Source organism: Aulonocara stuartgranti (genome assembly GCF_965226115.1).
Source record: "Aulonocara stuartgranti genome assembly, chromosome: 5".
NCBI classification, from domain to species: Eukaryota; Metazoa; Chordata; class Actinopteri; order Cichliformes; family Cichlidae; genus Aulonocara; species Aulonocara stuartgranti.
The window spans coordinates 22,412,138-22,428,267 of NC_138943.1; the positions used below are offsets into that span (position 1 = coordinate 22,412,138).

The 16,130-nt window shown below is 42.7% G+C and overlaps 1 protein-coding gene across 1 annotated transcript; it reads right to left on the reverse strand.

Annotated features, from left to right (window-relative positions):
- Nucleotides 1–8,438: 8,438 nt before the first annotated feature.
- On the reverse strand, nucleotides 8,439–11,827 carry endou (endonuclease, polyU-specific). The gene is made up of 8 exons (XM_082534988.1): nucleotides 11,716–11,827; nucleotides 11,483–11,605; nucleotides 9,783–9,942; nucleotides 9,491–9,696; nucleotides 9,268–9,381; nucleotides 9,070–9,176; nucleotides 8,845–8,987; nucleotides 8,439–8,765 (listed from the first exon to the last, which is right to left on the reverse strand). The coding sequence occupies exons 1-8, from the start codon at nucleotides 11,762–11,764 to the stop codon at nucleotides 8,651–8,653; spliced, it is 1,017 nt and encodes a 338-aa protein (XP_082391114.1). The 5' UTR covers nucleotides 11,765–11,827; the 3' UTR covers nucleotides 8,439–8,650.
- Nucleotides 11,828–16,130: the final 4,303 nt, after the last annotated feature.

The window sequence follows — 16,130 nt, forward strand, 5'->3', positions numbered from 1 at the left end:
GCTTGCTGCAACTGATACAACAGCAGCAGTCAGTTCTAACCTGGGGATGGTCACAGCTTTGATTGGAGCAACTCTGGACTTTGCCATAATCAGAGCACAATGAACAGTTCCATTTCCATTCACATGTCTCAAATATGAGCACTGGCCATAACCATACGTGCTTGCATCAGAGAAGTGATGTAGCTCTCTCTTTGTGACCTTTCCAAAGTCAGCTGGTACATAGCATCGGGGTATGGTGATTTTATCCAAATTTGCCAGATCACTCTTCCAGGATCTCCAGACTGGTTGCAGTTTACTGATGAGTGGGTCATCCCAACCTGTACCATGCCTACACATTTCTTGAAGAACCCTTTTCCCAGTTAGCAGGAAAGGAGCAATAAGCCCAAGTGGGTCATAAAGAGAGGCAACAGTGGATAGTATACCACGCCTGGTTTCTGGTTGGTCCTTCAAACGGGCATGAAACCTGAAACTGTCTGACTCAATGTGCCAGTGGATTCCTAAGGCTCTTTCCAGCGATGAATCACTAAAGGCAAGATCAAGAGCCTTTACTTCAGTGGCACGCTCAGATGGTGCTATACTCTCAAGCACCTTCGCATTGTTACACACAAATTTGTGTAGTCGCAGACCACCCATAGCACAGAGCCTTTGGGCTTCTTTTGCAAGCTGAATAGCCTCATCTACATCTGCTATGCTTGTGACACCATCATCCACATAGAAGTCCCTCATAATGAATTGGGAGCCCAGAGGAAACAGGCTCTCGTTCTCCTTAGCGAGATGTTTCAACCCATAGTTGGCACATCCCGGTGAAGATGCAGCACCGAAAAGGTGAACTTTCATACGGAATTCCTGTGGCTCCACACTGAAGTTCCCATCCTTCCACCACAGGAAACGTAGGTAGTCTCTATCCGCTTCGCGCACATGAAACTGATGAAACATCCTTTCGATGTCGCACATCAGAGCAACATGGTTCTGTCGAAATCTGATAAGAACACCAGTTAGAGTATTTGTCAAATCTGGGCCCGACAGGAGATGATCATTTAGGCAAGTTCCCTTGTACTTAGCCGAGCAATCAAAAACCACTCTGAGCTTCTCTGGTTTTTTGGAATGATAAACTCCGTGGTGTGGAATATACCATGTTTCACCTTCCTTCTCTTCACAGAGAACTTCTTCAGCATCATTGTTTTTAATTACCTCATTCAAAAACGTTACGTAGTGAGTCTTGTAGTTCTTGTTGTTCAGCAGCTTTCGTTTGAGATGGTTGAGCCGGATGATAGCTAACTGCTTGTTGTTGGGAAGGTAGGGTCTCTCTTTAAAAGGGAGAGGCATCTCATAGTGACCATGGGCGTTCATGTAAATGCTTTCCTTTAGCATATTGAGGAAGAGGATGTCATCTTGAGACACTGTTCTGCTGTCCTTGCTGATGTCCTTAAAGTCAGACTCAAGTACTTTAATGGCATCGGATGGCGTCACTGGAGGAAGCTCTTTGACAGTTACTCTATGGCATATGTTGGCGACAGGAGGAGATTCAAGGTGAGGTGGTGAGCAGCCTATGATGCTCCATCCTAGGTCTGTGCGGACTGCATAAGGCTCATTATCTCTTCCTAGGATGACCTGTCTTGGTGCTAGTGCCTGTGAGCAGTTATAACCTATTAGAAGACCAACTTCACAGTCTAAATGTGGCGGAATATCATCTGCTATTGCTTTGAGATGATTCCAATGCCTCGCCGTTTCACTGGTAGGAATGTGCCTTCGATTCACTGGTATGCAGTCTTTGGTATAGGCAGGAGGGAGATCAATGTGATTTGTGGAGGTATAGCCACGCACTCTGAGACCTGAGACTCTTTCACTGTGTGTTACTGTGTCCTTTCCGATCATGGTGGTTAGCTTTAGCCTTACAGGATAGGTCTTGGTTGTCAAGCTACGACTAACATCTTCATCAATAAACACAGTGTCACTCTGGGTGTCAAGCAGAGCATAGACAAGCCTTTCTATTCCTGGGTTGTTGGAAGAGGAAACCCAGACTGGCAAAATCATGGATGTAGTCATAGATGTGTGCTCAGTCTCTGTATTGAGAGACAATGTCGTAACTGCTTCGTCTGTATTCTGATTAGAGGCTAACACAGCATTCATGTTGGAATATCTGTCGTCATGAAGGCAAGTTGGGTGTCGTCCCTTACAGATATCACATAAGTGTCTGTGGCGGCAGTCTTTAACATTATGGCCTGGTTTCAGACAACCATAGCAGAGTTTGTTTTCCCTTACATACTTTCTTTTCTCTTCCAGAGGCGTTCCTTTAAACTCTGGACAACTATGTAGGCGGTGTTTGTTATCATGACAGAATGTACAAGGGGGCTTTAAGCTTGTCTTGGATGGTACATTCTTCTCATTCTCTGTAAGTGTCTGTGTATGAAGAACAGTAGATTTATTTTTCCTTTCTTTCAGATGATGTTTCTCTGCAGGTAAGTCTGATAAACGTAATGCATGGAGGGAAGTTACTGGGTTACAGGCAATCTCTGCTTCTAATGACATGAAGTTGACAAAGTCCTGAAAGGCTGGAAATTCCTGTCTGTCCTTCATAAACTGGGTCACCTTGCGGTTCCACCTTGAAGCTGCCCAATCAGGTAACTTTTGGACCAGCTTTTGATTCTCTTCACAGTCATTCAGAATGTCCAGCCCTTTAATATGAGGCATGGCTTGCTGACATGCATGTAGGAAGTCGGCGAATGCTCTGAGTTGTTCTGCATCCTTTGAGTGGATCTTTGGCCAGCTAGCTAGTTTTTCTCTGAAAGCTCTCTGCAAGACGAATGGTTGACCGTACCTGCTATTAAGGCGATCCCATGCATCCTTATACGCTTCATCATCCTCCCTGTAAAAGATACCATCAAGTGTCTTTCGTGCAGGACCTCCCACATATCTTCTCAAGTAATGCAGTTTGTCAGCTGAACATATGTTCCTTTTATCTATGAGGGATATGAATGAAGATTTCCATTCAATGAACTGGATTGGGTCGCCGGTGAATACAGGTGGCTCTGGCATTGGAAGTCTGTTCATGGCTATGCTGTCTTGTACTGCTTGAGCTAAGTGGGACACATCTGTCTGTGGAGGTGAAGCTGGAAATCTTATGAGATGCTGAACTGGAGCCAGAGACACAGCTTGATGTGGGTGCATATGTTCCTGGTTCCTTAGTTTGCTGTTAGCAGAGCACAAGCTGCCCTCCTGCATTACATCTTGGTTGTAAATTGACAATCTTGCTCGTGCTGCTCTTATATCCTTTTCAGCCCTTAGTCTTTCTAGTTCATGTTTTTGAGCTTCAAGATCCCTTTTCTGTTGCTCTACTAAGAGCTGGATCCTTTCCTTTTGTTTTCCTTCCGCCAATAACAACTCATATTCTGCTTCCTTTGCTGCTAATTCTGCTGCAGCATCTGCTCTTTTTACTGCGACAATGGAGTCTATAGTGTGTTGACTTGGAGGTGAAACTGTGGATCCATATATGGAATGAGCATAGTCTCTGTTAAGGAGCTCACGAAGGCGTTCTTTGACTGCTTCACTATCATAGTCTTCGTCTATGCCTGATATTCTTTCATATGCAATTTTAATAATGTCCTTTGTTACGGCCTCACATGCATCAACACGACGTCTCGTTTCACTGGATGGTGTGAGGTGATCTCTGATTTGTACATAAATGTCCGTAATATCATTCATGCATTTCTCTAAGATATCAATGAGAGCTGCGATTTCACTTTCTGGAATGTCTAGCTTTAGCTGATTTCTTGCCTTACGTGCCTGGATCTTCCATTGATCATAAAGGTGCATGAGCCGCTTCTCCCTTTTGTATGCCTCCTCTCTCTGAAATGTAAGCATCTTCTCCGTGGGATTTCTTGGGCGATCAGATCTGCGAAGTTCCTCATCCTTGCTTGCTTGACAGATGTCTTTTATTTGATCTGAGCCTTCTGCTTCTGCAGTTAATATCTGAGATGCTTCCATTTTGAGCGAGTGTCACATTTAGACCATCACAATGAATCCCTCTTCTTTCATCATAGACTTTGGCAGTCAGGTGAAACTCGTGAGGCTGAAGCTCTTACTGTAGCATCCCTGGCTGAATGATGGTCTCTTATACTGATGCTTCACAGAGGTTTTATTGGAAATGTTTTTATTGAAACATTCAGTGAAGACACCGTAAGAGCTAGGAGCAAAACAAAACCAGCAATATTAATACCATAAGATCAAAGGAAACAAATTTCTCCTGCTCACATATAGCATATACATCAAATTTACATCACTCAATTCATTGTATCACCTCACTAACTTACCGCTACACATAAAGGTCAAGTTCAAGGTTAACAATATAAACTCTATTAAACGACATTTTGATTGCATGTAACTTATTCCGTTAAAGGAAACATTAACAAACCTTGTGCCACTGTCAGCCAGGTACTAATTGGCAAAGTAAACGTACATATTTTTCACTTTAAGGCACACTATTTTACCATATCCTAAAAGAAACGTTACTAACAGCCCTTTAACGGTTTTGTGCCAGTTTCCTGTTTCAAAATAAAAGCATGGATTTCAAAATAAAACCGAAGTGCCTTTCAAACAAACGTAAAAATATTTACCAAATTTAAAGGTCATTTACACCCGTGAACTGAGAAAAGTCAAGCGTGCAGCTGCCAAGATGCCACTTGCCACCAGTTTGGCCATATTTCAGAGCTGCAACATCACTGGAGTGCCCAAAAGCACAAGGTGTGCAATACTCAGAGACATGGCCAAGGTAAGAAAGGCTGAAAGACGACCACCACTGAACAAGACACACAAGCTGAAACGTCAAGACTGGGCCAAGAAATATCTCAAGACTGGTTTTTCTAAGGTTTTATGGACTGATGAAATGAGAGTGAGTCTTGATGGGCCAGATGGATGGGCCCGTGGCTGGATTGGTAAAGGGCATAGAGCTCCAGTCCGACTCAGACGCCAGCAAGGTGGAGGTGGAGTACTGGTTTGGGCTGGTATCATCAAAGATGAGCTTGTGGGGCCTTTTCGGGTTGAGGATGGAGTCAAGCTCAACTCCCAGTCCTACTGCCAGTTTCTGGAAGACACCTTCTTCAAGCAGTGGTACAGGAAGAAGTCTGCATCCTTCAAGAAAAACATGATTTTCATGCAGGACAATGCTCCATCACACGCGTCCAAGTACTCCACAGCGTGGCTGGCAAGAAAGGGTATAAAAGAAGAAAAACTAATGACATGGCCTCCTTGTTCACCTGATCTGAACCCCATTGAGAACCTGTGGTCCATCATCAAATGTGAGATTTACAAGGAGGGACAACAGTACACCTCTCTGAACAGTGTCTGGGAGGCTGTGGTTGCTGCTGCACGCAATGTTGATGGTGAACAGATCAAAACACTGACAGAATCCATGGATGGCAGGCTTTTGAGTGTCCTTGCAAAGAAAGGTGGCTATATTGGTCGCTGATTTGTTTTTGTTTTGTTTTTGAATGTCAGAAATGTATATTTGTGAATGTGGAGATGTTATATTGGTGTCACTGGTAAAAATAAATGATTGAAATGGGTATATATTTGTTTTTTGTCAAGTTGCCTAATAATTATGCACAGTAATAGTCACCTGCACACACAGATATCCCCCTAAAATAGCTAAAACTAAAAACAAACTAAAAACTACTTCCAAAAACATTCAGCTTTGATATTAATGAGTTTTTTGGGTTCATTGAGAACATGGTTGTTGTTCAATAATAAAATTATTCCTCAAAAATACAACTTGCCTAATAATTCTGCACTCCCTGTATATGCAATTTAGGAAAAGAGCACCACATGCTCTAACAGAGGGGCTTAACATAGTTTACAGGGTAATCTGCAATTCCAAACTATGTGCTTTCACTTTATATTCATTCCCAAGTCGACCACCTTGCCCCATGCTCCTCCCCCCGCATCTTTTCCTGTCCTATTCCACACCTGCAGCCTGAGATGGGAATAGCAGAGCTGGGTCTCTTACATCCCCAGAGTGGAACCGGCAGGGGAATATGATAGCTGAGGCCTCGTGTCCCCGTTGCATATGCTTGTAAAACATTTTGTAACAACCTAGCAGAATAAATTTTATTCATTATTCTTCTAAGAGCTTTGATCCAAACTTGAAAAACTTCTCTCTCTTCTAGCCTGTTAATAATTCTATTTAAATGCAACCTACTTGCAGTTTTTATCCGATCTTTATGTTCGACAAGTGGTGCTCGTATGTATGCCATGATGTCCCCTGATCCCTGTGTGCTGGCCACACATGATGAAGTCCTGCTGCAGATGGTCTTTGCTTGAACATATATCATATTTTAACAGTCTGTGGCTCAGATGCTCATCTATTCTCCACTGGCTGCTCAGCCCACTCAGCATGTTCGCATGCTCAGAGGACTCCTCACCTTCTCTAGGTATGAGACGGGAATTTGTTTTAATAAAAAAAAGAAGGACAGATAAAACTTCACTTCAGTACACACACAGACATGACCTTCCTCTGAATCCCCAGTGTTTCTGTGTGTGACAGTGGGGAAAGTGGGTTTTGTCCATCTGTCATACTGGAATTCCATAGAGAGATGCCAGCGCCGCAGCATGAAGACAGTGTGTCTGTTTGTGTTTGTGCGCGTTCTCATGTTTGGGGATGAGGATAGAGCCCATGTGTAGCCTTTAAAAAGTTTTTTTTTTTCTCCATATGAGAAATGTAATGTGAACATGTAATTTGATATGGCCGTAGGTTGTATCGGTGCACTGAGATTGTATCTCTCACTTTGCACATGTCAGTATCCATTTCAACATCTATACCAGCGGTAACAGCAATAACAATACGGTCTTCAAATTGTTTGGAAAACGTACAAAACAACACCAGAGAATGAATGTTGTTCTGTATTTCATGGTCCCCCATCAACTTTAGAAATGGCCAGTCTTCTAAGCCAAACTTGAACCTCCCTCCAGCCCAGGATCGACCCTGGGGAGACTGGGGTGATGGTGACCATGTGTCTTTCTACTAACCATCTCACTGATGGACCCCACCACTGGGTAAAATACACGCCCCTCCCCTCCTCCTCCTCTCCCTGTGGCTGAACCCTAAACCCCCTTAACCCTTTCCTAAACCCCCTGCTGGCCCCCTGTTGAGCGTGCTCATTGGCTGACCGCCTTCAGGCGTCCCTTTTCCACAGGCCCATTGTCTGGCCCCCATAAGCAGCTTTGTTTCTGCGTGTGCAGCTGGGCTAGCCCGCTCAGCCATTAGCCGCAACACGCGAAAGAGAGAGCGGGATAATATAATTACAAAACAAAAGTCAGGTGGCTCACGAGATGTGCCAGGAGAAGCCCATTTGAGGGAGATGCGAGGACACGCTGGCGGGTGGCCAGCTATAATTTGATTATGAAGTTGTGTGAGTGACAAAAGAAACAATTGAATCTTTTTTTTCTCCCCCTTTTATTTGCCCCACTGTGATTTAATTTGATTCCACTGGGGCTTAAAAAGAGGGCAGAGTGAAAAGAGAGGAGATTTACTCTTCTAATTTCCAGAGCCACCAGCAAAGAAAATGTAATATGGTCTGACAAAATAGCAAGAGAAATTCTTCCCTGGGCGAACTTTATTGTCATGTTGCTGCAGCACTTTGACTACATGTGAGGCCTAAATCAGATGAATTGCTGAAGGCTGAGTTTTCCTGCGGACTGACTGGTCTTGTGCTCTTGTTTTGCATGAATGCACACAGACTGGTGGACAATGGGATCAGTGGCAGATCCACCTCCTGTAATACTTTCTTTAAACAGGGCAGCAAGTGTGTCCCCCCTGTTCTGTCGGCAGACCAGAATTTATCCTGTTAGTCACCCTAGATGAGTGAAAGAGTAAAATCAACCCCCATACCAGCTGGACACACACATACACATCCATTTATAAAGGCAGAAACGCACAAGCACACACACACACACACACACACACACACACACACACACACACACACACACACACACACACATTCTTAACCCCACACACTGGGGAGTTATACACACTGGCAGCTTTATGGACAGCTGATAAGAACAGGTTTAGCTGGTGGTTACTGTTCAGAGCAGGTCAAGCAGAACAAGATCTGTTAATGTCTCTTTGTTTCTATAGTTCATACTGCAAAAGACTGCATTTTGTTTTCTGTTTTTTTGTTTTGCTCTTACATAAGACAATAAGCAATTGTGTCAAGTGTGCACACGCTCTTATGACTGAACGGTTAGTGTCAGCGTTGTGCCCGCTCACGGTGTGTAAACGCCCATTTTTTGCCCCATTAGGCACAGCTTGATCGTGCCCCTGGGAGATCGCCACATTCTCATGCTCCGAGAGACTTCTCTGAAAGGTTTCACTGCAGATTAATTGCTGGTTTACAGTTTTGTTTATGCAACTAGATAATCAGAAAGAAACCATCATTAGGAGATAAAGTATTTTTTAATTTATTGCTCTGTATTGTTTTAATACAGGAGGGAAGGTTGTGACAAATTTACATCACATTACATCTTTCAATTCGGGAACTTGAACTTAAATGCTACTATTGGGAAAATGATTTCAAAACAATTATATAATGAGTGCAATGAAACACTTGCAGGCAGCTCTGCAATTTGTTTATTGTTTAGGGGGAAATGTCAGTCCTTAAGGGGATGCGGGATAGGCCGAGCCAATGAACTTCTTCCCATCTCCATAGGAGGAATTATCCCAGGTGTAAGTCTGAATAATGAGCGTTTTCCCTCCCACACTTAGATGACACCTAAGGATGATGATAGACAGCAGAAATGAGAACAGATCCACGTTCAATAAGGCGTCACAGGATGTGAACATTTACTCACTGTTTTCCAGGACGAGTGATGTAGCAGAGGCTGTAAATGGCAAAGTCAAATTCCGGGCTGCAGCCAATGACCGCAGAGCCAACCTGCTTGTAGTAGCTGTCCCACATGAACTGCATCCCCAAGACATCAGGAAATGTAGTCCACTGAAGCAAGAAAGAAAAAAATGAATGCAGCACCCTTTGTAAATTAAAAGAGTATTTTAGGATTTTTATCATCAGTGCTTACAGGCCCATTGAAGCTGTGGCTGTAGTAGTTTAGCTTTCCACTTTTTTCAAGAAGATAAAACCGGATCCAGTTGTGGAAACCGGAAACCTTTCCTCCCTTGATCTCTCCTGTTAGAGAATGTGGTTTTAAAATAGTACAAAAAAGAGAATATGTTTTCAAATAAATAAGATGTTCAAAAGAAATCTGCTCTGTCCAAACCTGCAAAGATGTGCTCAAAGCCGCTGGAGTCCAGCTGGTTGTTGTTGCGAGAGTACAGACCAAACCACATCATCTTCAGGTCCTGAATGAAGTCTTCCTCTGATTTGTAAATGCCTTAAGATATAAACACAGACATTGAAAACACACGAGGATAACCGTACCCGACCTTCAAGTATTGCTGAGGATGCGTGAAGGTGAAATATCATGCATAGAAATGTTTTACCCTTGTTGTAGAGAAAAGCAAACAGCTCCCGTCCCAGCTGAGTGTTGGACATAGTTTCCCTGACAAACTTGTCCTGCTCAGCCAGCTGCTGAGAGCTGAAGTTCTCTGCCTGTCCAGTCATCCTGTTGTAGTTGTCCAGCACAGACAGCAGAGCAGCGTAGGTGGGCTTGGAGAAGAGAGCATTCTCATTCAGGTAGCTGAACAAGCTGAAAGCAGAAAAAAAAAGATTTAGGACATAGAAAAACTGCTATGTAGCGAGAGATTGCTGTGCTGATAAAACGGCTTTTCTCACGGCTTTGAGGAGCGATCTGTCTCAGAGCTGGTCTGAGAGTCGGCCACCAGAGCCTGAGGGTCAATGACCAAGTCTGAGGCTGAAGCCTTGTTTGAGTCCAGAGAATAAAGTCTCTCAGAGATAGACTTGATCTCTGCATCAGTTACGGTACCACCCGCATCTACAAAATACATGCACATATGTGTGTTACTGGAGATGTCAGAGTACAGATAACAGGAATGTAAATAAGTCACGTTAAAAACAGTATGTGAAATAGTCCAACTTAACTCTGCTTGAGTCAGAGATCACATTTAAACCGCTGTTTAGATCACCACACAAACCATAAAACATCAACTTTCCACAATGAAAGCTGGAGTATCTTTATACTCTAGTATTGCTGCTTTCATGTATCAAAATACATCTTCCACCACTGGGTTATACTCAACATAGAGGCAACAGATGCAGTTAGGGAATGAACAAACTGAACCCTTTTAATCTCCGTTCATTATATGGACTAGCCCAACAATGACACCTGCTGGACATATACTAAAAAAAAAAAAGCTTTGCCCATGAGTTGCTGACACACAAGCCAATAAAAAGTGTTTAGATTATTGTAGGTAAGAAAAAGTAGCAAAAGCACAATATGGATCTGTGGCACAATATAAAAATACTACATTACAACTATAATACGTCAAAAGAAAGAAATTAAGAAAATTAGTTCTCATTATGCATCTAGATGATAAAAATCTTCATGACTCTGAATGTATTAATTTATAAAAGAAAATTTACTCTAAAATATAAGTGGTCAAAGCACAGTTACATTTAAGTAATTTACATGAAGTTTGTTGCTTAGTCCAGAGGTCCCCAACCTAAAGGCTGGACACTCCAAGATAAATAAAAGGGCGCTGAGATGAATTATGAGAGAGGTTCAGATATAAAATTAGCTATTTATTTATTTATCTATGACAGATAATGAATTAAATTAATTAATAAAAGTAGCAGAGTACCCACTTTTGGTTGAACTCATCAATTCAAAGAGCCCCACAAATTAAAATCATTTTGAAACACAGCTTTGATCTCAGTTCGTCGCATTAATTTGTTGTGTGTGTGTGTGTGTGTGTGTGTGTGTGTGTATATATATATATATATATATATATAGTCATTTTAAACTAAAATCTAACTAGAAACTAAAACTCCCAAATTAATGAACAAAATTATCCCCTTAAATGCAATATACAAAATAAGGTTAATTGCCTAAAGCTGGAATTAGTGATTCAGCTATGATGTTACTGACATAGAGGACAGATTGAGAAATTCAGATTTTGGGACACAGGACCCCACAGCCCGCTGTCTTGCTGCTTGTTGGAACTCGTTAGCCGTGTGAAAGCAACCAGGGGGGGTGGTAGTGGAAGATTTTGTAGAACACAAACTAAACAGCTAGTAGTGTAGAGACACCATCTGGCACGTGAGGTGGGGTCAGCTACTCACGACACATATTTTGGTCTTACTGTAACAGAGTTCGGTGTAGTCATTGCAGCAGTTGTTGTACTGGGGGCACAGGGAGTTACAGTGACACTCGTTCTGAGAGTTGTAACTCTCACCACACCTGCCCTTACAAGAAAATAAATACTGATACTAATAGCTTACCACAAACTCTAATAATGGCAAATGCACATGTTTTTGGTATCAAATATCATCAAGATTGTACTTCTGTCACGTACCTTTACATAATGCAGCGTAGTCTGAGCAGCAGTCATTGTAGCGCTCACACGCTGGGTTGCACTGGCACGAGTAATTGCTATCTGTTCCATAACCACATCGTCCCTGACATGAGTCCAGCGTATCTGGAAACAAACCGGACAGACTGGTGTTATAAACACACTGACATCCTTGTTCTGCCTGTAATATGATCATAATAAAAATGCAAAGATGGGTTAAAAAATAAATGACTTACTGCTGAAACCCAGGGTCAAACAGAGTACAAGGACAGCAAGGAGCTTCATCTTTGCTTAGCAGCAGCCTGATATCTGGGTGTACTAACTGTTATGGCCTTTCCTTTATGTCAAAGTGGGGTGTGGTTTTTGCCCAACTACCATCAGAGAGGTAGGGCATACTGGTTCAGGGACCATTGGAGGTGGAGTTAAGTGACAGAGCACCTATGCACAGGTTACTCAGCTTTAATTCTCTCAAGTAGTCACTTGTTGGAACATGATGGCCACACATACATTTTGACCACACCAGCAGGCATCAACATGGCAGCAATTGCATCACGTTTTTAAAGAAGAGTCTGTGGTTATTGTTGTTTGGGTAATCCCAAGTGCTAAATACACCCAACCACAGTGAAGGGCACAGCTTTTAAAATGAGAAAACAATAGCATTGTTAACCTGATGATGGGAACCCACTAGTAGCAGCACACATATGTATGTCAGCAGCTGATGACACAGTCGGTAATGAACTGACAGCACCTTTAGAGGTGGTTGAGCTCCAAGGGGATATGGCAGGGGGGACTGTGGCACCCCCTAAACTAAAGTGCCCTCACCTCCCCACAGCTGGAGCTCCAGGCCTCCACTGGATTTTTGTTCTTATAGAGAAGTTCTCAAGGTGCTTGAAGGAAACTTCAGCATCATGTCCTGAACTTGAGAGGAAAACTGCATTCAATTCACATGAATGCTAACTACGCCATTAAAAAAGTGGGACTTATAGAAATTTAAACTAGGAGATTAAATGCTTCACGTTCACAATGGTGCAGAGTAGAGCCATTGCTTCTCCACATTGAAATTAGGCAGTTAAGATAACTCTTTATTGCCATTGCCCATTCATACCTAGTACAATAGTACAACAAAATTGGAAACTGTCCAACGTCAGCACCAAGCGCAACTAAAAGCAAGAAAACACAAAAAAACACAGTAACTTTTCATTTTTTTTAAAAGTGCAAGAAAAGTATGAGCAAAAAATAGGAATGGCTTAATAAATAAAAGAATGAGTGAATGTTTATTGCACATTAATATTATTATATTAAAAAATTAAAAAAAAAAAAATACTGATTAGGGCTATTGCCCTGTTGTAAAAGCTGTCCTTGAGTCTCCTGCCAGATGGCAGCAGCTTAAACACCCAGTGTCCTGGCTGTGTACAGTCCCGTAGGATGCTGTGTGCCTTCCTGAGACAGCGAGTGCTGTACAGCTGCTTCAGGGAGGTAAGAGGATGGCCAATGATTTTTTGGCCCATATTAATGACCCGCTGAAGTGCCTTTTTGTGTGCCGTGGTGCAGCTGGAGAACCACACACAGATGCCGTATACCAGCACACTTTCAATCGAGACGATCAGCAGCTCCCTCTTCAGGTCCATTTTTCTGAAGATTTTCAGAAAATGGAGACGCTGTCGGAGCTTCTTCACTACTGCAGAGGTGTTTGAGCTTCATTGGAGGTCTGTGTCTATATGCACACCCAGGAACTTGAAGCTGGACACGTTTTCCACACACTTCGTGTTGATTCTGATGGGCTGCAGCATGGTGGTGGTTGAGGTGGTTTGGGCACCTGATTAGGATGGCTTTCTGTGGCACACCCATAAGTCGCTGGAGCAATTCTATCTTGGCTGGCTTGTGAACAACTTGGTGTGCCCCCATGTTAATTACTCTCTGTGCAACCTGCTCTCAGTTGTGAGCCCTGTGTACCAAACACCCAGGCAGTAGGAGAGCACACTCTCCACTGAGGAGGTGTAGAAGGCCAGCAGCAGCTTCTGGTCCAGATTGTTCTTTCTCAGGGCACGAAGGAAGTGCAGCCACTGCTGTGGCTTGGTGTTGTGGGTTTAGGTGAGATCGGTGGACATGTGGGTGCCCAGAAATCTGAAGTTGGAGACAGATTCCACCCGTTTTCAATTTATAATAATTGGGGAGTGGATCTTCCTGTGCCTCCTGAGCTCTTTTGTTTTAAGGATGTTCAGTTTCAGGTTATTTTCTGAGCACCAGTGGGACATGTTCTACCTCCGCCCTGTCACTGCCCCATCTCCATCAGAGATGAGCCAAACCACGGTGATGTAAAGAGCATTTGTTGGGTGGGTTGGTGTGCACTCATAAGTGTGCAGTAGATCTGGTACTGAGTATCAGGGGAGGGGAAAGGTGGGGACTGAGTAGGCCTGATTGAGGCTGGTTGGTGAAGAAGTCTTTGATCCAGGAGCAGGTGACAGGGGGAATATGAAGATGGTCCAGTTTTTTGGTGAGGATGTCTGGGATTATGGTGTTGAACACTGAGCTATAGTCCACAAAGACTGTCTCCACATAGCTCTCCCTGTTCTCGAGAAGGCTCAGCACTGTGTGAAGGGTGATGGTGATGGCATCCTCCGTGGACTGATTTGTTCTGTAAGCAAACTGGTAGGGGTCGAGGGGGTAGGGTAGATCGTCTCTGATGTGCTGACACTGACACTATCCGCTCAAAGCACTACATGACTGTAGACGTGAGGTTTATAGGTCTGTAGTCATCGAGGCTGTCTATACCAGTTTTTGGGGGGACGGGAATGATAGTGGAGGCCTTCAGGCTCTCCTGGGGTTAACCACTCGCAGTCTCCTCCTGACCTATTGTTCCTGATGGATGGATGGATGGATGGATAACATAAATGTATGCCTGCCAATCTGGTTGATGACCAATGTTCTGCAGTACTAGTATGCAGGATGAAAACTAGTACCACCCTCTGTTGAGACCATGTCAAACTGCAGTGACTTCACTGCATGAAGGAGTCCAGCCACTGGCTTCATGCTGGATCTAGCTTCATGGCTCTGTAGATTCATGTCAGTCCAAAAAAAAGTGTCCTTTGGATTGAAACACCAACTGTTGCAACATTGGAACAAATTACCCTGTTAGCAAATGACGCTCAATAAAAATAAGAGTGAGAGATGGTGTTTTAAATGACAAATTAAGAGCTGATGCTTTCCACTTTATTGTCACTCAGTGATTACTTTTGTATCTGAAGAAAGCAAGAAAACTGCTTGGTTAATTTTTTTTAAAAATTGCCTTGGCTTGCCAACATTTCTTTGAAACATTTGTCCCGCATGTTGAAAAATGATGTGTAAAGAAGCGTCAGCATGTGATGAGTTGGAGCTCACTATCTCAAGTCACACTGTCACTACGACTGGTGCATTACACATTACACACCTTGTGAGTTTTGCTGTTATTTGAAGCTTGCAACTGCAACAACAAAACAGGCTGGTTCCCCAACCTAAGTCAGCCAGTGAGCCTGTGTGGTAGTGAGCTGTAGTTTTCCCCAGCTGCATAAAGAGAGGTGGCTGAGGGAGTTCAGAGAGCAGTGCCAGGTGGAGCTGGTTAGTACAGCTGCTGTGCATTGATTATTAAAGTTTTCTTCCCTTATGGAGTGTGGTGCTGGGACCAGTCCATGCCGGCATACACCGACACACCAGCCGTGAGACCTTGTTTGAAAGCAGTCTTTTGTGTTATTGTTGTGAGTTGTGTGCTATCAGGAATGCCAGGCATACCACAAAGGAGCACACAGCCTTTATGTTGTTCAAGTGTGTGTGCAGTTAAAAGAAAATAATAAATTACAAATTCACTCGAACAATCCGAAAGCAGCACTCACATTACCCAGACCCATAAGTCATGTCACTTCATCACAATTGCACCTTTTATGCAAAACACACCAGTGTGCTTTTTGAGGTGTTATCTTAATTAATTATGTATTTATATGATTGAAGTTATATTTGAATCACATTTAAAAAAAAATATGTATCAATCTTTTTAAGGATAAACATCTCCAGTTTTTTTTCTCTTCAATGGAAACTACATTTGGTTATCACACAGAGCTTTAACACATAAAAAACATCAAAGCTCATAACATATATGTCATAAGCTGTTTTTGTATATGGAATTTGCCTTGAAAAATAATGTCATTTCCATCAAAGTAATCTGAAGTACATTTATGCATTATTATGGGACCCTCTCTGATTTTTCCACCTGAATGACCAGATGCTGTATTTCACAGGGTTTATGTGAGATAACCCAGAATAGCTCACACATTTCGGTATCTCTCATCATGTGGAGAGCACATGCTCAAATGCAACACTAACTGACAGTGCAACCTTGATTTAAAGCCTGGAAAAATTGATGCCTTGAAATGAAGTTCACTTACAAATAAAACTACTTCTGCAACAAACACTGGTTTGGATTTTTCTTGGGATGCCTGATGACATATAAATGTTTGATTTTCCTACCCCAAAAGTACACATGAGGGTTCATGCCCCCCCCCCCCCAAAAAAAATAGAACTTATATTGCATAAGTGCATATTTTGTGCCCATATTATGTGCATATTTTCTCAACCAGATTTATTTTAATTTAAAATCTGGAAAGAACTACAAAATTGCTGT

Coding starts and splice junctions, on each gene's coding strand:
- endou (XM_082534988.1), bottom strand. CDS start 11,764: ATGAAGCTCCTTGCTGTCCTTGTACTCTGTTTGACCCTGGGTTTCAGC. Junction 9,943..11,482: donor CTACGCTGCATTATGTAAAG/GTACGTGACAGA, acceptor TGTATTTTGTAG/ATGCGGGTGGTACCGTAACT. Junction 9,177..9,267: donor CTTTGAGCACATCTTTGCAG/GTTTGGACAGAG, acceptor ATTCTCTAACAG/GAGAGATCAAGGGAGGAAAG.